We start from the raw sequence: 23,752 nt of genomic DNA, 5'->3' as shown, positions 1-23,752 counted from the left end.
TATCCTTACCCTTATATTCAATGTCTGTTTTAAATGCAGAATGAGAAAAGAGCTGAGACCCAAACACTGTTTAAAAACATTTTCCAAAAAGGAAAATAAATATATGAAGATGTAATATTGAAATATTTTCCTGTGAGGATTGTTTTTTACTCCGGTTGAGTTTTTTGTGAGTAAAACAATAAATAGTCTAAAGATATTTGTTCTTTTTGGCAATTGGTATTTTTAAAAAAATCAGTATTCATTATAGTTTAGTAAGCATTACATATTCATTCATTACTACATCAAACTTACGGCACATGCGCATTTTGTGTGACTGCATAAGATTGTCCCTCGGCAGACACCATAAGTCATCCCACATCTATCCCATAATGCTTTGCACAAGACGTCAACAACGCTAACTATCAGGTATGTGAAGTCTGTCCTCGTTCGTTTTAAACCGAATTATTTAGAAAACTAAAACTTTGTGTTTTGGCGCAAAGTTTGTTCTGTGATTTGTCTTTGAGTCCTCGCGCCAAAGGCCTTTAGTTGTGACGTAACATTAGCGCTTTTTGTTTTGTTTTCAGGGGGTGACGCCGATTTGCACCCAAAGGTGCAAACCTTTTTTCTCATTGTGTTTCAATGGAATTCAGTTCAGCTGCCGCCACATTAACCTTCCCACCGTTTACCGAGGGGAAACTCACGTTTAGCTATTTGTTTGTTTACTGCAGGATTTGACCGCGAGTTTCCTCAGCACCCGTCAACATGGTCAACGTGCACAAAGGCGTCCTCGTTGAATGGTAAGAAAATCTGCCCGAGATGGAAACAAGACAGAAATAAATCGGATTAGATCAAACTCATGTTGATGCTTCTCTACTTAAAAACCCAGTGATCCTGCCATGAAACAGTTCCTCCTCTACCTGGACGAGACTATGGCCCTGGGAAAGAAGTTCATCCTCAAGGACCTCGACGACACACACCTGTTCATCCTGGCAGAGGTGGTCCACACCCTCCAGGAGAGAGTTGGAGACCTGATGGATCAGAATTCATTCCCCATCACTCAGAAATAACCTGCAGCTGTCAGACTGAAGGAGACCACCTGCTCATTCTGTTATGTTTGTGTAAGAACACACACATTTTGCTTCTTGGTTGCACTGAGTTAATGTGTTATGTTGTTTTTTATAAAAGGAAAGTATTAAATTTTCTGTTGATGTTTCCAAGACAAGCCTGAAACATTTATTATTCAGCGGGTTTAGATATGGACCCAACAATATGACCATCCTTACGATTTGTAGTTAAAGTTTACTACAATATTTAAGAAAATAAGTTAAAATTGATATAAGTGAAGTCAGAATTTCGATGTGTCTGCAATTATAGACGTCACACAAACAACTTGAGTCCTCAAATGTAAAAGGTGAGATGAAATAACTTCAGTCTTAACTGCTGCTTTAAAACGTCTTGACCTTCCTGTTGTCTTCAGGTCAATTTGACCCATTTTCAAAAGTTTTTTCTTCCATATAAATGAACTAAAAATGACATGGACAAGTGTCAAATATATGTTGGAAACAAGTTCACCAAAAAAGGTGAAACTAAAACACTTTGTACCTCATGTTTTATAAGCAGATTCATAAAACAGAATGGGTCCATTGACCAGGGGGGACCAAAGGTGCGTCACACACCTGTTTGAAATATAATGTAGGTGAAAATAATTTGATTTCAGTCACCACATATTTATTCTTACCCTTATAGTCATCAAACATATTTCCTCATATCCAAAGACCAGACCTCAAACTAAGTCGATAGTTATTCATCTAATCCTCATATCACCTGCTCCGACTCAATATAAGATCGGAGTCCAATAAGGACTTATTATTATACAGTTTTAGGGGGGGTGCACCGTTCCTGGAGGTACTGCAATACCAGGTGGATGCGTGGAGTGGCCGGAGCAAGCCCCTATTCCATCTCCCTGTTCCAAAAATCAATTTAATATATGGTCCCCGGGTAGGGGACGTATCAGATATTAAACTGATAAGAAGACTTTGAAGCTCAAGTAGGTGGGAGGAGGAGGAGGAGGGTGGGCAGAAGGGGGAAAAGGAAGGATGCCAATGGGGGAGGGCGGATTTGATGGAAGAGGCAATAGAGACATGAACATGGAGGATGAACAAAGAAGAAGCGTGAACTGGGAAGACAGGAGGATGGGGAGGAAACGCTGACAGAGCGGGCGGCGGGAGCACGGTTGAATACGGGGAAGTGTGTGGTGAAATTCTTTGGGAGATGGAGAGATAGGGGGGAGGTGAAAGGAGGGTTAAAAGTGTGTAAAGGTCCAATCAAGATTTTGGGGATATGGTTTGAGTCAGGAACGAGTGCAACAGAGAATTGGCGGAGGAAGTTGGGGAAGGTAGCGACTAAATTGGCGCTATGGAAAGGGCGAAGATTAACGATGGTGGGGAAGTTTTTGGTGTAAAGGGAGATATAATGCCCATGATGTTGCATTTAGCAGGATCTATCCTTTGCCGGTGGGTAGACGTAGAGGGTAATGAAGGTAATGAAGGTATGAATGGGTGGCAAGGACTAGAAGGGTGGTGAGTAGGGCTGGGGGGCAGAGATGTGCCGCATCCCTGGATGAAGTTGGATGTGACGTTTGTGGAAGCAACTTGAAGGGGGTGGTCGGTGGGGGAGGACACCCCTCGGAGTGGTTGCTGAAGTACTATTTTTCATATCCAGCACAGAAGATTGATGACTTGGACGAACAGGACGCCTCATTCAGGACAATGCCGTGGATTTTGCACAGTCTGCAAAGTGGCTGAAGAAGTACCATGGGTGGCTGGAAGGGAGACATGGAGAAGAGCGAGAACATTATATGGAGCGGTGAGAACGGATTTGAGCTGCGGCAGATAGGGGGTCTGAATGAGACAGGATGGAAGAGGATACAGCCACCTGGACTTGAAAATGGACTGAAAGACTGAACTGGTTATGTTGCATAAGTGTTTGCCAGTCAAGGACATCATGTACAGGCATGGGTTGAGCCGGTCCCAAAGTGCGTAAGCAGATGTGTGGAAGATGAGACAGTTCAGCATGTTTTGTGGGAGTGTAATTTTGCTGGAGTATGTGGCACAGGTGGAGGGTAAGATACAGCAGGTGAGAGCAGGATTAGGCTGAAGTGGGAAGTGGTAGAGCAGTGGATACAGAAAGGGTGGGGAAACCGGAGAGAGGAGTGGATTGTGTGGTACATGATAAGCGTGTATAAAAGGAGGTTGTGGAGGCTAGACAGGATTTACATAGGGGTAGGAGGGAGTGGAGTTGAGGGTTATGGTGCGGGCAGAGTGGTGATGTGCAGGGAAGGTGAGGAGGGGGTGGAGAGGGGGGTTACCATGGGGCACGGGAGAGAGTGGAAGGAGGAATGGGGTTGATTTAAAAGTGAAAGAGTGGTGGGGGGAGGAGGTGGGAATTATGGTTACTCTAGCTGAGGTGGGATGTTTATTGGGGAAAGGAAGGAGGAAGGAGGGGATGGGAGTATGTAGAAGAATGTTTTGGAGGAGATTTGTTTGTGTTTGTGGACTGTTTGTAAGGTAAGGGTGAAACGTTTGTTTGGAATGTCTGTGGATTGGTGAAATCAAATTTTATAAAAAAAAAAAAAAATCTGTTCTATCAGTTTCTCAGAGGTCGTGCGGTGTATGGGGCCGCTGAGACACCTAGCGAAAGAGAACAAACGGACGAGATGGAGAATTTTGGAGAGAGATAATGTGCGCGTAGCAAGGTTGGAGTAATGGAGAAGGACACTCAAGGAAGAAGTATCCCGAGAGCAGGTGTAAGATGGACCCTGCAGTTTTTGTGGAGGAGGGACGGGGAAGGTCTCCTACCGAGAGATATCTTCACGAGGGTCATCCGGAAGAAAGATTGAGAATGAGGGCAGAAAACACCTTTGTGTGGCAGATGAATCAGAAGGCCAGATCATGAGGTGACGTGGAGGACTGATGCGTTCTACAAAACGGCTCTAATGGAGGCGGAAGGAGCATAGGAAGCGGTGAGCAAAGGACTGGAAGATAGTGAACCTGGACAAACCCAATTTCAGAGTGGTGACGGTGCAGACCTTCAATCCATTTGTGACAGACCAGCAGATTGCTAGTTTTTTGGAAGAGTACGCAGAAGTGGTTCGGACCAGGTATATGAATGACTCTAGAAATTATTGGACGGCAAGAGGCAGTACCAGGTGTTACTGAAGAGAAAGACTGGGAGCCGGATGGATGGGCACACCCCCCGGCGTGTTTCGACTGGGGTCTGACAGGGGTTATCTATATTACGCGGGGCAGCCGGATTTCTGCAAAAGATGTCACAGGTTCAGACACTTAGAGGCTGCCTTGGTTTGTGCTGGATGTCGCTGTGCGGTGGGGAAGGGCATGAGGCAAGAGCTGCCATGTGCGGAGAACCGTTCATGGATGTGGTGAGACGGGACACTTTACAGAGACTGTGCGGGGCGGAAGCCGACTTTTACGGAAGTTGTGATGGGGGCGCAGACGCTGGAGATGGGAGGACGGAGCTTGGAGAAAAGGCGGACAGGAGGAGCTGCGGGCGGACACAGGATGAGAAGAAGACGGGGCCGGTGTCGAGACAGGATGGGGATAACGGGAGATCGTGGAGGGGGTGTCGAGGAGGGGAGGGCAGAGGGGAGAGGGTGTTATGAGAAGGTGGAAGGTACTACAGGGAGGGAAGAAAAGATTGCAGTGGGTGTGCAGGCCTGGATCTGGAAAAGGCCTTTGATAAAGGGGACTGGGGTCTTCTTGTTCGAGGTGATGGAAAGGATGGGGTTGGAGAAGGGGTTGTAGGATGGGTAAGGGCACTATACAGGGATGTGCAGAGTAGGGTGATGGTGAACGGACATGCTGGTGTGAGCGGTTTAGGGTTCGTGCAGGGGTACGGCAGGGTTGTCCACTGTCTCCGTTGCTGTTCGTGTTGTACATGAAAACGGTGGCAGGAGTGATCAGGGAGGACAACAGGATTAAGGGATTAGTGAGTCCAGGGGGAGGAAGGATCCGAGTTACGCAGTATGCGACGATACGACGATGCTGCTGGACTCGAAGGAGAGCCTGAGATATGCTTTGCAGATATTGAAGATCGGAGAGGCCTGGGGCGAAGTTGAATAGGCAGAAAGTACAGAAGTGCTTGGGAAAGAGAGGGATAGGAAGATGGATGAGGTGGAGGTATTAGGGTCGTGAGGGTCAATTAAGTGCTGGGAGTATGGTTTGAGGAGAGGGAATAGGGGGGAAAGAATGGGCGGAGAGACTGGGAAAATTAAGGAAGAAGCCAGGGCTGTGGAAGAGGAGACACTGACGCTAACGGTAAGGTTCCTCGTGGTGAAGGTGGAGGTTCTGCCAGATACTCATGTACCGGCGGGGGTTTATCCGCTGCCAGCGTGCAGGAGAGCGCAGGTGCAGAGGTTGATATTTGATTTCTCCACCCTGGTATTACACGCATGGGGCAAAGTGGTTGAGGGAGAACCCGGAGGTTTTGAGGGGTGGGGTGTGGAGGAGTGCGAGAGGGATGATGAGACTGAGAAGCAGAGAGGAGGAGGTGAGAGTGGGTGGGCATGACTGCGGAAAGGTGGGTGAGGGTGCAGCCAAAGGGATGGAAAACGGTTTAAAAGACCTGAATTGGTTGGTGGTGCATCGGCGGTTGCCGGTGAGGGAGAAAATGTACAGGCATGGGCTGAGCAGGACAGTGATTTGCCCTAGGACAACGTGTAGGGAGGAGGAGGATGTGAAACAGTCTTGTGGGATGTGTGTTTGCGGGTGTGGTGTGGGCAGGGGTGGACAACTGTTGCGCGAAATGAAACAGGGATAGAGAGTGACGTGGGAATGGTAGAGAGGGGGGAGGGTTGAGAGGGAGGCAAAATGTATAGGGTGTTGCTGTGTACAGATTAGCTGGTAAAGATGGGGTTGGGGACTGCAAGGAAGGAGTTGGTGAGAAATGCAGGGAATGGAGGGCGAGGGATGTGGTGAGGAGGGCTGAATGGATTGTGAGGGGGGTCAGAAGAGATGTGGAAAGGTGGGGATATCACGGGCAAGGGAGAGGTGGAAGGGAGTATTGCCTGGCTTCAGGGGGCAGAGGTGGAGAGTGATATTGATGGGGAGATGTTAATATTCCACTGTTGTTGCAATGTACTGTCTGTGATGTGTTAAGTGGAAAGATGTGGAATTAAAACTTTTTCAAAAAAAAAAAATCTGTTCTACTCTCAGGAGTCGTGCTGTGAATGGGGCACTGAGAGACTGATGGCAGAGAGTGCTGTGGAAGCGAGAGGGTGAGTTTTGTGATAGATAGTGGGGCGGTGAGAGGCCCAGTGATGGAGGAGAAGGACTGCAGGCGCTATTCCGAGGGTCGGAGTCAGATAGACCCTGCAGTTTCTGTGGAGAGAAAATGGAGAAGGGTTACTGCCAAGGGATATCTTTACAAGAGTCATCCTTGAAGCATTTGAAGGTGAAAGCAGAGAACGCCTTTGTGTACAACACAACCAGAAAGTTAGATCTTACGAGGTGACTGGAGGACGAAGAGATCTTTAGAACTGCAGTTATGGAGGTGGAGAGGAGTAGAGAGAGAGGAGAGATACTACACTTGATCTTAGCCAAAAGGCCGAGAAGCGATACTGAATACACGCCGAAGCCGGAGCCCCGTTCCCGGCACCGCTGCTCTCACTCACGGTTGGTCCCAGTTTCACTAAACGCACCGATACCACAGACACAGTGTGAACGCTGGAGCTGATGTTTTAGGACTAATCCACCGACACAAACACATGACTCTAATTAAATATTAGTTTCTACACCTGATATTAGGGAAATAAGGTTGGAGCTGTTTTGACCACGTGACCTGCTACAACCAATAAGCGACCAATAGGAAAACGTCTCTTTAAAGACGCTTTATAGCTTTAACTTTAGTAAAAATGCTTGTTTACGAGACTAAATTACATCAGTTTGATTTTCCAAAGCTGTGTCTAATAACAGGATCGTGTCTATGTGGATAAAAATAACCGAAATACATGAGTTTAGTTTAACACTACAAATAAATCGACCTCTGCCTCCCTCTAGTGTAGAGTCAGGAAACTGCACCCAGTGTGAACCTTCAGCCACCGCTCAACACTTAGCACCTTAACTTATCACCACATTCAAGTCCACTTTGAATTCTGAAATTTCAAAACTATTAAAACATCACAAATGTGTGAAACATCACTTACCACTTTAGTACATTTAAACCATCCACATGGGGCTTGAGTCCACTTTTCATTCAGAACCGCAACGCTTGGTAAGAACAAACAAATACTAATGTTAGCGAGTACATTTCAGAGGGAGATATCGCCTTTAACTGCACAACACGCTTTGATTAAATGCAAAACATGCAGCCAACTTTAAAATAAAGTGCATTAAAAAATAAAGGCCTTTAATTCTACTCACATAAACGTAATAAACGGTTCAGATTGGAGTTGTGTGAAGTTACAGCTGAAGTGAGTAACCCTGCTTGCCTTTTCCAACTATCCTAGTGATGGGCAAATGATACCGAGGCTTCGGAGCTTGTGTCACTCTTCCTGAAGCGGAGTGATTCGAAACACTGTGCCGGAGCCTGTAACGAAACACCAGTGTCACGTGACTGATGACGTTCGCAATGTTTCGCTTCGCGCTTCGGCGGGGGAAGTTAGGGAAGATGATGAGGGTAGGTGTCATAAAGTTGATACATAAGAAGGGGGATGGGGCGAATCTGGGGAATTGGAGGCCTTTAACAATGCTCTGTGTAGATTATAAAATGCTGGCTAGAGTAATGACGGGGCGTTTGAGGGACGTCTTCCCGGATATTGTGCACAGGGATCAAACTTGTGGGGTACGGGGAAGAGCACCGAGTATGAATTTGCAGTTGATTAGGGATGGAATCACATGGGTGGAAGAGAAGAATTTGGACTTGTTGGTAGTGAGCTTAGATCTGGAGAAGGCCTTTGACAGAGTGGATTGGGGTTTTTTTGTTTGAGGTGATGAGGCGGCTGGGGTTGGGGGAGGATTTCATAGGATGGGTGAGGACATTGTACAGGGAGGTGGAGAGTAAAGTGATGGTTAATGGGCATCTGGGGAGGAGTTTTGCGGTTCGGGCAGGAGTGCGACAGGGATGCCCCCTGTCTCCCCTCTTGTTTGTGCTGTACATGGAGCCTGTGGCGGGGGTGATTAGAGGGGAGGAGGGGATCAGGGGTATGAGGGTGCCGGGGGATGCAAGCGTTAAGTTGACGCAGTATGCGGATGATACAACACTTTTGGTTGAAACAGAAGAGAGTGTAGTGAAGGCTTTAAGAATCTTTGAAGATTTTGGGAGAGTTGCAGGGGCAATACTGAACAAAGGGAAGAGTAAAGTGAAATTTTTTGGGAGATGTGAGGATGGAGGGAGGGAGGAGTTTTTGGGTATGGAAGTGTGTCGAGGCCCAATTAAGATATTGGGAGTGGGGTTTGAGACAGGGAATAGGGGAGGGAAGAATTGGGAGGAACGGCTGGCAAAAATACGGAGGAAATTGGGGAGGTGGAAGCGGAGGCGGCTGACACTGACGGGGAAGGTTTTGGTCATTAAGGTGGAAGTAGTGCCAGTGTTGATGTATCTAGCTGGAGTGTTTCCATTGCCAGCATGCCGCAGGAAACAAGTGCAGAAGATGATTTTTGAGTTCCTTTGGGGCGGTGGATATGAATGGGTTGGGAGGGAGTGTATGATGGCACAAATAGAGAGAGGGGGGGAGGGACGTTCCAGACATCCAACTGAAGCTGGATGCCTTTTTGTAGGACAATGTTGGAAAACGGGGCACGACGGGAAGAAAGGAAGGACAAGAACAAAGGAAGGAGAGAGGGAGGGGGAGGAGAGAGGAGGAGAAGGAGGGAAGGAGAGGAGGAAAGTAAGGGGAGAAGGGAAGGGGGTGGAGGGAGGTCAAGGGAATGGAAGGAGAGGGGAAGAGGAATACGGAGAGAGGGAAGAGGAGGAGAGAGGTGGAATAGGTAGTGCGCCAAGGGGGACAGGGGGAAATGACACTGAAGAGACGGTAGGGGAGTTTGCTTTGAGCCTGACTTTGGGCTCGGAGCTGGACTTGGGAAGCTCAAGTAGGTGGGAGGAGGAGGAGGGGGGGCAGAAGGGGGAAAGGGAAGGAATGCCAATGGGGGGATGGGCGGATTTGATGGAAGAGGCAATAGAGACATGAACCATGGAGGATGAACAAAGAAGAAGCGTGAACTGGAAGACAGGAGGATGGGGACGGAAACGCTGACAGAGCGGGCGGCGGGAGCACGGTTGAATACGGGGAAGTGTGTGGTGAAATTCTTTGGGAGATGGAGAGATAGGGGGGAGGTGAAAGGAGGGTTAAAAGTGTGTAAAGGTCCAATCAAGATTTTGGGATATGGTTTGAGTCAGGAACGAGTGCAACAGAGAATTGGCGGAGGAAGTTGGGGAAGGTAGCGACTAAATTGGCGCTATGGAAAGGGCGAAGATTAACGATGGTGGGGAAAGTTTTGGTGTTAAAGGGAGATATAATGCCCATGATGTTGCATTTAGCAGGGATCTATCCGTTGCCGGTGGGTAGACGTAGGAGGGTAATGAAGGTAATGAAGGTATGAATGGGTGGCAAGGACTAGAATGGTGGTGGGAGTAGGGCTGGGGGGCAGAGATGTGCCGCATCCCTGGATGAAGTTGGATGTGACGTTTGTGGAAGCAACTTTGAAGGGGGTGGTCGGTGGGGGAGGACACCCCTCGGAGTGGTTGCTGAAGTACTATTTTTCATATCCAGCACGAAGATTGATGACTTGGACGAACAGGACGCCTCATTCAGAGACAATGCCGTGGTATTTTGCACATGCTGCAAAGTGGCTGAAGAAGTATCCATGGGTGCTGGAAGGGGAGACATGGAGAAGAGCGAGAACATATATGGAGCGGTGAGAACGGATCTTGAGCTGCGGCAGATAGGTGGTCTGAATGAGACAGTATGGAAGAGGATACAGCCACCTGGACTTGAAAATGGACTGAAAGACTTGAACTGGTTATGTTTGCATAAGTGTTTGCCAGTCAAGGACATCATGTACAGGCATGGGTTGAGCCGGTCGCCAAAGTGCGTAAGGCAGATGTGTAGGGAAGATGAGACAGTTCAGCATGTTTTGTGGGATTGTAATTTTGCTGGAGTAGTGTGGGCACAGGTGGAGGGTAAGATACAGCAGGTGAGAGCAGGATTAGGCTGAAGTGGGAAGTGGTAGAGCAGTGGATACAGAAAGGGTGGGGAAACCGGAGAGAGGAGTGGATTGTGTGGTACATGATAAGCGTGTATAAAAGGAGGTTGTGGGAGGCTAGACAGGATTTACATAGGGGTAAGGAGGGAGTGGAGAGTGAGGATGTTATGTGGAGGGCAGAGTGGATGATTGCAGGGAAGGTGAGGAGGGATGTGGAGAGGTGGGGTTACCATGGGGCACGGGAGAGGTGGAAAGGAGGAATGGGGTTGATTTAAAAGTGAAAGAGTGGTGGGGGGAGGAGGTGGGAAATATATTGGTTACTCTAGCTTGAGAGGTGGGATGTTTATTGGGGAAAGGAAGGATGGAAGGAGGGGATGGGAGTATTGTAGAAGAATGTTTTGGAGGAGATTTGTTTGTGTTTGTGGAACGTTTGTAAAGGTAATGGTGAAAACGTTGTTTTGGTATGTATGTGTGGATGGTGAAATAAAATTTTATAAAAAAAAAAAAAAATCTGTTCTTATCAGTTTCTCAGAGGTCGTGCGGTGTATGGGGCGCTGAGACACTAGCGAAAGAGAACAAACGGGACGAGATGGAGAATTTGGAGAGAGATAATGTGCGTAGCAAGGTTGGAGTAATGGAGAAGGACACTCAAGGAAGAAGTATCCCGAGAGCAGGTGTAAGATGGACCCTGCAGTTTTTGTGGAGGAGGGACGGGGAAGGTCTCCTACCGAGAGATATCTTCACGAGGGTCATCCTGGAAGAAAGATTGAAGATGAGGGCAGAAAACACCTTGTGTGTGCAGATGAATCAGAAGGCCAGATCTTATGAGGTGACGTGGAGGACTGATGCGTTCTACAAAACGGCTCTAATGGAGGTGGAAAGGAGCATAGGAAGCGGTGAGCTAAAGGACTGGAAGATAGTGAACCTGGACAAACCCAATTTCAGAGTGGTGACGGTGCAGACCTTCAATCCATTTGTGACAGACCAGCAGATTGCTAGTTTTTTGGAAGAGTACGCAGAAGTGGTGTCGGGAGCCAGGTATATGAATGACTCTAGAAATTATTGGACGGCAAGGAGGCAGTACCAGGTGTTACTGAAGAGAAAGACTGGGAGCCTGGATGGATGGGCACACCCCCCGGCGTGTTTCGACTGGGGTCTGACAGGGGTTATCTATATTACGCGGGGCAGCCGGATTTCTGCAAAAGATGTCACAGGTTCAGACACTTAGAGGCTGCCTGTGTTTTTGCTGGATGTCGGCTGTGCGGTGGGGAAGGGCATGAGGCAAGAGACTGCCATGTGCGGAGAACCTGTCATGGATGTGGTGAGACGGGACATCTTTACAGAGACTGTGCGGGGCGGAAGCCGACTTTTACGGAAGTTGTGATGGGGGCGCAGACGCTGGAGATGGGAGGACGGAGCTTGGAGAAAAGGCGGACAGGAGGAGCTGCGGCGGACAAGGATGAGAAGAAGACGGGGCCGGTGTCGAGACAGGATGTGGATAACGGGAAGATCGTGGAGGGGGTGGTCGAGGAGGGGAGGGCAGAGGGGAGAGGGTGTATATAGAAGGGGGAAGGAACTACAGGGGGAGGGAAGAAGAAGAGGTGGCAGTGGGTGGCAGGCCTGGATCTGGAAAAGGCCTTTGATAAAGTGGACTGGGTCTTCTTGTTCGAGGTGATGGAAAGGATGGGGTTTGGAGAAGGGGTTGTAGGATGGGTAAGGGCACTATACAGGGATGTGCAGAGTAGGGTGATGGTGAACGGAATGCTGGGTGAGCGGTTTAGGGTTCGTGCAGGGGTACGGCAGGGTTGTCCACTGTCTCCGTTGCTGTTCGTGTTGTACATGAAAACGGTGGCAGGAGTGATCAGGGAGGACAACAGGATTAAGGGATTAGTGAGTCCAGGGGGAGGAAGGATCCGAGTTACGCAGTATGCGGACGATACGACGATGCTGCTGGACTCGAAGGAGAGCCTGAGATATGCTTTGCAGATATTTGAAGAATTCGGAGAGGCCGCTGGGGCGAAGTTGAATAGGCAGAAAAGTACAGTAAAGTGCTTTGGGAAAGAGAGGGATAGGAAGATGGATGAGGTGGAGGGTATTAGGGTCTGTGAGGGTCCAATTAAGGTGCTGGGAGTATGGTTTGAGGAAGGGAATAGGGGGGGAAAGAATTGGGAGGAGAGACTGGGAAAATTAAGGAAGAAGCCAGGGCTGTGGAAGAGGAGACGACTGACGCTAACGGGTAAGGTTCCTCGTGGTGAAGGTGGAGGTTCTGCCAGTACTCATGTACCTGGCGGGGGTTTATCCGCTGCCAGCGTGCAGGAGAGCGCAGGTGCAGAGGTTGATATTTGATTTCTCCACCCTGGTATTACACGCATGGGGCAAAGTGGTTGAGGGAGAACCCGGAGGTTTTGGAGGGTGGGGTGTGGAGGAGTGCGAGAGGGATGTATGAGACGGTGAGAAGCAAGAGGGAGGAGGTGAGAGTGGTGGGCATGACTGCGGAAAGGTGGGTGAGGGTGCAGCCCAAAGGGATGGAAAACGGTTTAAAAGACCTGAATTGGTTGGTGGTGCATCGGCGGTTGCCGGTGAGGGAGAAAATGTACAGGCATGGGCTGAGCAGGACAGTGATTTGCCCTAGGACAACGTGTAGGGAGGAGGAGGATGTGAAACACGTCTTGTGGGGATGTGTGTTTGCGGGTGTGGTGTGGGCAGGGGTGGACAACATGTTGCGCGAAATGAAACAAGGGATAGGAGTGACGTGGGGAATGGTAGAGAGGGGGGAGGGGTTGGAGAGGGAGGCAAAATGTATAGGGTGGGTGCTGTGGTACAGGATTAGCGTGGTAAAGAGGGTGTTGTGGACTGCAAGGCAGGAGTTGGTGAGGAAAGGCAGGGAATGGAGGGCGAGGGATGTGGTGAGGAGGGCTGAATGGATTGTGGAAGGGAGGGTCAGAAGAGATGTGGAAAGGTGGGGATATCACGGGGCAAGGGAGAGGTGGAAGGGAGGTATGGCACTGGCTTCAGGGGGCAGAGGGGTGAGAGTGATATTGATGGGGAGATGTTAAGATTACACTGTTGTTGCAATGTACTGTCTGTGATGTGTTAAGTGGAAAGATGTGGAATTAAAACTTTTCAAAAAAAAAAAATCTGTTCTTACTCTCAGGAGTCGTGCGGTGAATGGGGCACTGAGAGACTGATGGCAGAGAGTGCTTGGAAGCGAGAGGGTGATTTTTTTGTGATAGATAGTGGGCGGTGAGAGGGCCCATTGATGGAGGAAGAAGGACGTGCAGGCGCTATTCCGAGGGTCGGAGTCAGATAGACCCTGCAGTTTCTGTGGAGGAAAAATGGAGAAGGGTTACTGCCAAGGGATATCTTTACAAGAGTCATCCTTGAAGACATTTTGAAGGTGAAAGCAGAGAACGTCCTTTGTGTACAAACAAACCAGAAAGTTAGATCTTACGAGGTGACATGGAGGACCGAAGAGATCTTTAGAACTGCAGTTATGGAGGTGGAGAGGAGTAGAGAGAGAGGAGAACCCAAAGGTGCAAACCTTTTTTCTCATTGTGTTTCAATGGAATTCAGTTCAGCTGCCGCCACATTAACCTTCCCACCGTTTACCGAGGGGAAACTCACGTTTAGCTATTTGTTTGTTTACTGCAGGATTTGACCGCGAGTTTCCTCAGCACCCGTCAACATGGTCAACGTGCACAAAGGCGTCCTCGTTGAATGGTAAGAAAATCTGCCCGAGATGGAAACAAGACAGAAATAAATCGGATTAGATCAAACTCATGTTGATGCTTCTCTACTTAAAAACCCAGTGATCCTGCCATGAAACAGTTCCTCCTCTACCTGGACGAGACTATGGCCCTGGGAAAGAAGTTCATCCTCAAGGACCTCGACGACACACACCTGTTCATCCTGGCAGAGGTGGTCCACACCCTCCAGGAGAGAGTTGGAGACCTGATGGATCAGAATTCATTCCCCATCACTCAGAAATAACCTGCAGCTGTCAGACTGAAGGAGACCACCTGCTCATTCTGTTATGTTTGTGTAAGAACACACACATTTTGCTTCTTGGTTGCACTGAGTTAATGTGTTATGTTGTTTTTTATAAAAGGAAAGTATTAAATTTTCTGTTGATGTTTCCAAGACAAGCCTGAAACATTTATTATTCAGCGGGTTTAGATATGGACCCAACAATATGACCATCCTTACGATTTGTAGTTAAAGTTTACTACAATATTTAAGAAAATAAGTTAAAATTGATATAAGTGAAGTCAGAATTTCGATGTGTCTGCAATTATAGACGTCACACAAACAACTTGAGTCCTCAAATGTAAAAGGTGAGATGAAATAACTTCAGTCTTAACTGCTGCTTTAAAACGTCTTGACCTTCCTGTTGTCTTCAGGTCAATTTGACCCATTTTCAAAAGTTTTTTCTTCCATATAAATGAACTAAAAATGACATGGACAAGTGTCAAATATATGTTGGAAACAAGTTCACCAAAAAAGGTGAAACTAAAACACTTTGTACCTCATGTTTTATAAGCAGATTCATAAAACAGAATGGGTCCATTGACCAGGGGGGACCAAAGGTGCGTCACACACCTGTTTGAAATATAATGTAGGTGAAAATAATTTGATTTCAGTCACCACATATTTATTCTTACCCTTATAGTCATCAAACATATTTCCTCATATCCAAAGACCAGACCTCAAACTAAGTCGATAGTTATTCATCTAATCCTCATATCACCTGCTCCGACTCAATATAAGATCGGAGTCCAATAAGGACTTATTATTATACAGTTTTAGGGGGGGTGCACCGTTCCTGGAGGTACTGCAATACCAGGTGGATGCGTGGAGTGGCCGGAGCAAGCCCCTATTCCATCTCCCTGTTCCAAAAATCAATTTAATATATGGTCCCCGGGTAGGGGACGTATCAGATATTAAACTGATAAGAACAGATACTACACTTGATCTTAGCCAAAAGGCCGAGAAGCGATACTGAACACACGCCGAAGCAGGAGCCTCGTTCCCGGCACCGCTGCTCTCGCTCACGGTTGGTCCCAGTTTCACTAAACGCATCGACACCACAGACACAGTGTGAACGCTGGAGCTGATGTTTTAGGACTAATCCACCGACACAAACACACGACTCTAATTAAATATTAGTTTCTACACCTGATATGAGGGGAAAAGGGTCGGAGCTGTTTACCACTAATAAGAAAACGTCTCTTTTAAAGACGCTTTAATATCAGCACAGGTGTTTGTTTACTCCAAATGTGTCCAAACTATGGCCTGGGGTCCATTTTTAATGAGGCTGCAACAAACTGTAAGACTGCAGTGAAATATGACCCACACATGAAACTTGTTCTACACGTGATGTCGTTCTTACTTTCACCACCAGGCGGCGCTACTGTCTTTAACAAGGCAAAGAAACTGAGCAACGAGTCAATACACACGTGAACAACAAATTAGATTTTTATTTTCTGACAAGCAGTTTATATGTTAAACAACTCATTTGTAATATACCAAGTTTTATGCTGATTATATTTTGGGGTTAGGGTTGAACAATGTAATGAGACTTTTTTGTAAAACATGAAAACCTATTAACAGAGAGCTCTTTTCTCTTTAAACATGTTCAGTTACGAAGCATCATTTACCGAGATTTGACTGAATTTACTGATTTAATACAGCGCTCAGTGGAAAAAGGCTGGACACTCCTGCTTTACTCGGTTAAATTAGATGATTGGGATTTTTACACTTTTATTCAAACCTATAAGACTAAGCAGGAAAATGGTTATATATCAAATAGATGTGTATACACGATATTAACCTTAAACATTAAAACGTGTCTGTAGTGATCTTCTCCTTTGGGCTGCTCCCTTCAGGGGTCGCCACAGCCATTCAACCCTCTCCTCTGTATCCTCCTCACCCACCCCAACTATCCTCATGTCCTCCTTCACTACAGACGTTAAAAACTGCACAGTTGCTGACTAAGTCCTCAAATATAACCAGAAAGATCAGCTGGAAGAAGTTGCAATTGTCTCTCACTGCTTTATTTCCCGTGTGTTTCGCCCAACACGTGGCGGCGTCTTCACGTGAAGACCCATTAAATATCTTGTTTATTACAGCAGGTTATAAACTAACACATTTAATGTAGGTGCAAATAATTTGATTCCATACAGTCAACATATTTGCTCATATCCAAAGACCAGACCTCAAACTAAGTCCATAGTTACTCATCTAGTCCTCATATAACCTGCTCAGACTGAAAATAAGGTTGTATTCTAATAAGGAGTTCTTAATGTTGTACAGTTTTAGGGGGGTGCACCGTTCCTGGAGGTACTGCAATACCAGGTCGATGCGTGGAGTGGACGGAGCAAGCCCCTATTCCATCTCCCTGTTCCAAAAATCAATTTAATATATGGTCCCCGGGTAGGGGACGTATCAGATATTAAACTGATAAGAACAGATACTACACTTGATCTTAGCCAAAAGGCCGAGAAGCGATACTGAACACACGCCGAAGCCGGAGCCCCGTTCCCGGCACCGCTGCTCTCACTCACGGTTGGTCCCAGTTTCACTAAACGCACCGACACCACAGACACAGTGTGAACGCTGGAGCTGATGTTTTAGGACTAATCCACCGACACAAACACATGACTCTAATTAAATATTAGTTTCTACACCTGATATTAGAGAAATAAGGTTGGAGCTGTTTTGACCACGTGACCTGCTACAACCAATAAGCGACCAATAGGAAAACGTCTCTTTTAAAGACGCTTTATAGCTTTAACTTTAGTAAAAATGCTTGTTTACTAGACTAAATTACATGAGTTTGATTTTCCAAAGCTGTGTCTAATAACAGGATCGTGTCTATGTGGATAAAAATAACCGAAATACATGAGTTTAGTTTAACACTACAAATAAATCGAGCTCTGCCTCCCTCTAGTGTAGAGTCAGGAAACTGCACCCAGTGTGAACCTTCAGCCACCGCTCAACACTTAGCACCTTAACTTATCACCACATTCAAGTCCACTTTGAATTCTGAAAATATCAAAACTATTAAAACATCACAAATGTGTGAAACATCACTTAACCACTTTAGTACATTTAAACCATCCACATGGGGCTTGAGTCCACTTTTCATTCAGAACCGCAACGCTTGGTAAGAACAAACAAATACAAATGTTAGCGAGTACATTTCAGAGGGAGATATCGCCTTTAACTGCACAACACGCTTTGATTAAATGCAAAACATGCAGCCAACTTTAAAATAAAGTACATTTAAAAAAATAAAGGCCTTTAATTCTACTCACATAAACGTAATAAACGGTTCAGATTGGAGTTGTGTGAAGTTACAGCTGAAGTGAGCAACCCTGCTTGCTTTTTCCAACTATCCTAGTGATGGGCAAATGATACCGAGGCTTCGGAGCTTGTGTCACTCTTCCTGAAGCGGAGTGATTCGAAACACTGTGTCGGAGCCTGTATCGAAACACCAGTGTCACGTGACTGATGACGTTCGCACTGTTTCGCTTCGCGCTTCAATGCTTCAAAATGTTTCAAAGCTTTTCATTAGTCTTTCAGTGTGTGTCATTGGCTCATAGTCTTTCAGTGTGTGTCATTGGCTCATGGCGTTTCAATGCATTCTGAGGCATTGACAGCTTGACAGGTTTGACAGATTTGAGTGGTTTGGTGCCATACCAGATATATAAGCTGCATCATTCTGCTTCAGGATTTGGAGAGTGAGAGTGAGAGAATTTTGGCAAGTTTCACGGCGAGTCCCACAGATAAGCGACGTTCTAAATTTTGGGATCATTTTGATTTCAAGAGGTCTGAACTTTTATTGCTGTCATGGGGTTGAAACAGTGCCAGTGCTTCAGTCGTGCTATTTAGAGGTTGCTATGGCTTCAGTTGTCCACCAGATGTCACCGTCACTGAAGTCTCGAAGCTTTGAATCTTTTTCAGCACAATTGTCAGGAAAGCCTCAGTGCTTCCTAGCCATAGCCATAGCCAACACCTACCAGCAGAGCAGAGTGAACCAGTGGACCACCAGTATAGTGGAGCAGTGCCTCAGTCAACTCAGCAAACTGGGAAAGCCTTTCAAATATATCGGGCTCCATAGAACAACATAGCACGCTGTTTAAGCTTCTTTTGCTTAAGTTGAGCTTTTGAGTGGTCCAAACTCAAAGGTAGCATTGTCTCTAAATGTGGGACATTGACATTAACTGGACGTATCTGTTATTTTACCAACAGGAAGCTGTGCAGTGAGATGGGAAAACAAATCCATGTACTGTATCGTCAATGTGTTTGGGCTGGCTATATGAAACTACCACAAACTGTCTCAAGTGCTTGAAGCATAAAGGATTTTGTGTAATTTGGAGAACCAGCATGTTTGCTCTATGTGAATAAACTATTTTTATGTTCCATCCAGTTGATCAAAAAATGGAAAACTGTATACTCTTTGCTTTATTTACACGTGACATGACAGAGTGCTACATGTACAGCTTTTATCTCATGAAGCAACAAAAACTGTTAAGTACTTTAAACATTTCAAAAACCACCTTGTGCCAACAAAAGCTACATTCACACAGAATGAAACATTCATTCATGTCAAAGCATTTACAAAACTGAGACTGCAACCCATTTAGGAGAAACCTGTGGTTTAAAGACAAGGCACCGACCTGATTAGAACACACGTTGAGATATTAGTTTGAAAGAACGGAAACATGTTTGTTTTGGCCGTTTTTGTCCATAAGCTCCAGTTTTCTAAAACAAAGGGCAGAAAGTCTCACACTGTAGGCGACATAAGGAAACTTAGAGAAAAAAGGAACAGTTAATATACTTTAGTGGGCCCTTTGCCTCACTTTTCAGGAAATTTACAGTACATTCAGTAAACATGGAACTTATCTTTTTTTAAAAATAGATTTATGTGGACTTAGAATATCATTTCATTATTACCAATGCAAACACTCCTTATTGACACATAGATAGTTCATTGTAAGGTGAATCTCATGGTTTCTGACACAGGAGAAGAGCAGCCACTTGCTTTAGTCACTGTCAGTCTCATCCTGGTATTTGGCGGTTGCTTTGATAGCACGTCCATTTTGTAAAGGCATGTCTTCATAATCGCTGCTTCACAAAGACAAAGGAACATCAGCAGGTTCAACACTGAACACATCACCAGGTAATAAAAACATCGGCTGAACTGTCGACGTTACGATGAGCTATTCAGTACATTTGAAATATTGTGCCATGGCACTGAGTTTACTTACCCATATATCACTTCATCATCTCAGTCATTTAGCATGGAGAAAGCAGGATTATCCGCCGCCTCCCTGTCCAGAAACCCAGCAGACACTTCACATATCTGGCTGCCGATACAACTTCAGCAACATTTTACAAGTACTGCGCGATCACACTGTCTGACACGTACGGGTTATATGTGTGCACCTTTACCAACCTGAAATTTGGCCTGTCCAAACTCAATATTCGGAACCGTCTAAAAGGTCCGTTCTCAGCCTCTTTTGCACACTTCTCCCAAACGGTCCTGTAGATTTCCGCAGTCGCCAGCGTGACATCGTATCCCTTCTGCGCTGCGTTGGTCTGCAGACAGAACACGTCTTCCGTTGTCAGCTGCAATGCTCCCATAATCACCACTGTGGTAAACACATCCCGTGGCATCATGCCCTCCCCCTGCGCCCTGGAGCTGATGTCTTAGGACTAATCCATCGACACAGACAGACACACGACTCTACTGAAATAGAGGAGGATTATAGAGTGGGGGGTGCGGAGGTTGTTAGGGGACATGGAGATCTTGAGAGGATTTGGGGAGGGGGTGGTGGAATGGTGGGGACTGGTTAAGGAGAGGGTAAAGGCCTATAGTGTGAATTATTGCATAAGGAGGGAGAGAAGGAGAAGAGGGAAGATGAGGGAATGGCAGCGGATTATGGCGAGAGAGTTTGCAGCAGGGAATTATGGGGGGAAGATGGATGAACAGATATGTGAGAGAGCGAGGGGGGTGTTGAGGGAGGAGTTTGACAAGAGGGCCAGACGGAAGCTTGAATGTAGACAACGGGGGTTTGTGGAGGGGTCAGAGGGCTGCACGGCAGCCTTTTTCGGGGAAATGAGGGAGGTTAGGAGGAGACGTGATGAGGGAGGTGCGGGGTGAGGGGGGAAGGTTGTTAGAGGAGGGGGGACAGGTGGTGGAGGAGGTGACAAGGTTTTATGAAGAGTTGTATGGGGAGAGGGGGGGAGAAGCAGAAGGGAGAGAGAGGTTCATGGAAGTGGTGGACGGGAGGGTGGGGGTAGAGGAAAGGGGGAGATTGGTGAGGCCCATAAGGGAGGAGGAGTTGGGAGAGGTGGTACGGGGGATGAAGAAGGGGAAAGTGCCGGGAATAGACGGGTTGCCCGTTGAATTTTATTTGGTGTTTTGGGATGTGGTGGGACCTTGGTTGGTGGAAGTGTTCGAGGAAGTGTTGCGGCGGGGGAAGTTAGGGAAGATGATGAGGGTAGGTGTCATAAAGTTGATACATAAGAAGGGGGATGGGGCGAATCTGGGGAATTGGAGGCCTTTAACAATGCTCTGTGTAGATTATAAAATGCTGGCTAGAGTAATGACGGGGCGTTTGAGGGACGTCTTCCCGGATATTGTGCACAGGGATCAAACTTGTGGGGTACGGGGAAGAGCACCGAGTATGAATTTGCAGTTGATTAGGGATGGAATCACATGGGTGGAAGACAAGAATTTGGACTTGTTGGTAGTGAGCTTAGATCTGGAGAAGGCCTTTGACAGAGTGGATTGGGGTTTTTTGTTTGAGGTGATGAGGCGGCTGGGGTTGGGGGAGGATTTCATAGGATGGGTGAGGACATTGTACAGGGAGGTGGAGAGTAAAGTGATGGTTAATGGGCATCTGGGGAGGAGTTTTGCGGTTCGGGCAGGAGTGCGACAGGGATGCCCCCTCTCTCCCCTCTTGTTTGTGCTGTACATGGAGCCTGTGGCGGGGGTGATTAGAGGGGAGGAGGGGATCAGGGGTATGAGGGTGCCGGGGGATGCAAGCGTTAAGTTGACGCAGTATGCGGATGATACAACACTTTTGGTTGAAACAGAAGAGAGTGTAGTGAAGGCTTTAAGAATCTTTGAAGATTTTGGGAGAGTTGCAGGGGCAATACTGAACAAAGGGAAGAGTAAAGTGAAATTTTTTGGGAGATGTGAGGATGGAGGGAGGGAGGAGTTTTTGGGTATGGAAGTGTGTCGAGGCCCAATTAAGATATTGGGAGTGGGGTTTGAGACAGGGAATAGGGGAGGGAAGAATTGGGAGGAACGGCTGGCAAAAATACGGAGGAAATTGGGGAGGTGGAAGCGGAGGCGGCTGACACTGACGGGGAAGGTTTTGGTCATTAAGGTGGAAGTAGTGCCAGTGTTGATGTATCTAGCTGAAGTGTTTCCATTGCCAGCATGCCGCAGGAAACAAGTGCAGAAGATGATTTTTGAGTTCCTTTGGGGCGGTGGATATGAATGGGTTGGGAGGGAGTGTATGATGGCACAAATAGAGAGAGGGGGGAGGGACGTTCCAGACATCCAACTGAAGCTGGATGCCTTTTTTGTAGGACAATGTTGGAAAACGGGGCACGACGGGAAGAAAGGAAGGACAAGAACAAAGGAAGGAGAGAGGGAGGGGAGGAGAGAGGAGGAGAAGGAGGGAAGGAGAGGAGGAAAGTAAGGGGAGAAGGGAAGGGGGTGGAGGGAGGTCAAGGGAATGGAAGGAGAGGGGAAGAGGAATACGGAGAGAGGGAAGAGGAGGAGAGAGGTGGAATAGGTAGTGCGCCAAGGGGGACAGGGGGAAATGACACTGAAGAGACGGTAGGGGAGTTTGCTTTGAGCCTGACTTTGGGCTCGGAGCTGGACTTGGGAAGCTCAAGTAGGTGGGAGGAGGAGGAGGGGGGGCAGAAGGGGGAAAGGGAAGGAATGCCAATGGGGGGATGGGCGGATTTGATGGAAGAGGCAATAGAGACATGAACCATGGAGGATGAACAAAGAAGAAGCGTGAACTGGAAGACAGGAGGACGGGGACGGAAACGCTGACAGAGCGGGCGGCGGGAGCACGGTTGAATACGGGGAAGTGTGTGGTGAAATTCTTTGGGAGATGGAGAGATAGGGGGGAGGTGAAAGGAGGGTTAAAAGTGTGTAAAGGTCCAATCAAGATTTTGGGGATATGGTTTGAGTCAGGAACGAGTGCAACAGAGAATTGGCGGAGGAAGTTGGGGAAGGTAGCGACTAAATTGGCGCTATGGAAAGGGCGAAGATTAACGATGGTGGGGAAAGTTTTGGTGTTAAAGGGAGATATAATGCCCATGATGTTGCATTTAGCAGGGATCTATCCGTTGCCGGTGGGTAGACGTAGGAGGGTAATGAAGGTAATGAAGGTATGAATGGGTGGCAAGGACTAGAATGGTGGTGGGAGTAGGGCTGGGGGGCAGAGATGTGCCGCATCCCTGGATGAAGTTGGATGTGACGTTTGTGGAAGCAACTTTGAAGGGGGTGGTCGGTGGGGGAGGACACCCCTCGGAGTGGTTGCTGAAGTACTATTTTTCATATCCAGCACGAAGATTGATGACTTGGACGAACAGGACGCCTCATTCAGAGACAATGCCGTGGTATTTTGCACATGCTGCAAAGTGGCTGAAGAAGTATCCATGGGTGCTGGAAGGGGAGACATGGAGAAGAGCGAGAACATTATATGGAGCGGTGAGAACGGATCTTGAGCTGCGGCAGATAGGTGGTCTGAATGAGACAGTATGGAAGAGGATACAGCCACCTGGACTTGAAAATGGACTGAAAGACTTGAACTGGTTATGTTTGCATAAGTGTTTGCCAGTCAAGGACATCATGTACAGGCATGGGTTGAGCCGGTCGCCAAAGTGCGTAAGGCAGATGTGTAGGGAAGATGAGACAGTTCAGCATGTTTTGTGGGATTGTAATTTTGCTGGAGTAGTGTGGGCACAGGTGGAGGGTAAGATACAGCAGGTGAGAGCAGGATTTAGGCTGAAGTGGGAAGTGGTAGAGCAGTGGATACAGAAAGGGTGGGGAAACCGGAGAGAGGAGTGGATTGTGTGGTACATGATAAGCGTGTATAAAAGGAGGTTGTGGGAGGCTAGACAGGATTTACATAGGGGTAAGGAGGGAGTGGAGAGTTGAGGATGTTATGTGGAGGGCAGAGTGGATGATTGCAGGGAAGGTGAGGAGGGATGTGGAGAGGTGGGGTTACCATGGGGCACGGGAGAGGTGGAAAGGAGGAATGGGTTGATTTAAAAGTGAAAGAGTGGTGGGGGGAGGAGGTGGGAAATATATTGGTTACTCTAGCTTGAGAGGTGGGATGTTTATTGGGGAAAGGAAGGATGGAAGGAGGGGATGGGAGTATTGTAGAAGAATGTTTTGGAGGAGATTTGTTTGTGTTTGTGGAACTGTTTGTAAAGGTAATGGTGAAACGTTTGTTTTGGTATGTATGTGTGGATGGTGAAATAAAATTTTATAAAAAAAAAAAAAAAAATCTGTTCTT

At 47.1% G+C, this 23,752-nt stretch overlaps 2 protein-coding genes, 2 non-coding genes and 2 pseudogenes across 5 annotated transcripts; 2 read left to right on the top strand and 4 right to left on the bottom strand.

Moving 5' to 3' along the window:
• Window positions 1–334: 334 nt before the first annotated feature.
• On the top strand, window positions 335–1,198 carry LOC113137302 (general transcription factor IIH subunit 5). 2 transcript variants are annotated; one of them, XM_026318855.1, is made up of 4 exons: window positions 345–405; window positions 564–589; window positions 708–776; window positions 866–1,198. In XM_026318855.1, exons 3-4 carry the CDS (start codon window positions 742–744, stop codon window positions 1,044–1,046), a joined length of 216 nt encoding a protein of 71 aa, XP_026174640.1. In that variant the 5' UTR covers window positions 345–405; window positions 564–589; window positions 708–741; the 3' UTR covers window positions 1,047–1,198. The 2 variants fall into 2 exon arrangements, with proteins under 2 accessions (XP_026174639.1, XP_026174640.1); XM_026318854.1 differs by lacking the exon at window positions 564–589 and having other exon boundaries at window positions 335–405.
• A 664-nt stretch (window positions 1,199–1,862) lies between these two features.
• On the bottom strand, window positions 1,863–2,034 carry LOC113137709 (uncharacterized; annotated as a pseudogene).
• Window positions 2,035–6,517: 4,483 nt separating this feature from the next.
• On the bottom strand, window positions 6,518–6,612 carry LOC113137711 (uncharacterized; annotated as a pseudogene).
• Window positions 6,613–13,758: 7,146 nt separating this feature from the next.
• LOC113137313 (general transcription factor IIH subunit 5) lies at window positions 13,759–14,338 on the top strand. Its single transcript, XM_026318876.1, has 2 exons — window positions 13,759–13,916; window positions 14,006–14,338. The coding sequence occupies exons 1-2, from the start codon at window positions 13,882–13,884 to the stop codon at window positions 14,184–14,186; spliced, it is 216 nt and encodes a 71-aa protein (XP_026174661.1). The 5' UTR covers window positions 13,759–13,881; the 3' UTR covers window positions 14,187–14,338.
• Window positions 14,339–15,002: 664 nt separating this feature from the next.
• LOC113137704 (U2 spliceosomal RNA) lies at window positions 15,003–15,193 on the bottom strand. Its single transcript, XR_003296381.1, has one exon. It is a non-coding gene; the product is annotated as a U2 spliceosomal RNA (small nuclear RNA).
• Window positions 15,194–16,513: 1,320 nt separating this feature from the next.
• Window positions 16,514–16,704, bottom strand: LOC113137701 (U2 spliceosomal RNA). The gene has a single exon (XR_003296378.1). It is a non-coding gene; the product is annotated as a U2 spliceosomal RNA (small nuclear RNA).
• Between the last annotated feature and the right edge of the window lie 7,048 nt (window positions 16,705–23,752).

The sequence above is a fragment of the Mastacembelus armatus genome, chromosome 24 (genome assembly GCF_900324485.2).
Source record: "Mastacembelus armatus chromosome 24, fMasArm1.2, whole genome shotgun sequence".
In the NCBI taxonomy this organism is placed as follows: Eukaryota; Metazoa; Chordata; class Actinopteri; order Synbranchiformes; family Mastacembelidae; genus Mastacembelus; species Mastacembelus armatus.
This window is presented reverse-complemented; position numbering and strand designations above follow the sequence as displayed.

Excerpts from the sequence above, each read along its gene's own strand:
- LOC113137302 (XM_026318854.1), top strand. The coding sequence starts at position 742 with ATGGTCAACGTGCACAAAGGCGTCCTCGTTGAATG. Across the intron at positions 777-865 it reads AAAGGCGTCCTCGTTGAATG|TGATCCTGCCATGAAACAGT; the intron begins GTAAGAAAATCT and ends TTAAAAACCCAG.
- LOC113137313 (XM_026318876.1), top strand. The coding sequence starts at position 13,882 with ATGGTCAACGTGCACAAAGGCGTCCTCGTTGAATG. Across the intron at positions 13,917-14,005 it reads AAAGGCGTCCTCGTTGAATG|TGATCCTGCCATGAAACAGT; the intron begins GTAAGAAAATCT and ends TTAAAAACCCAG.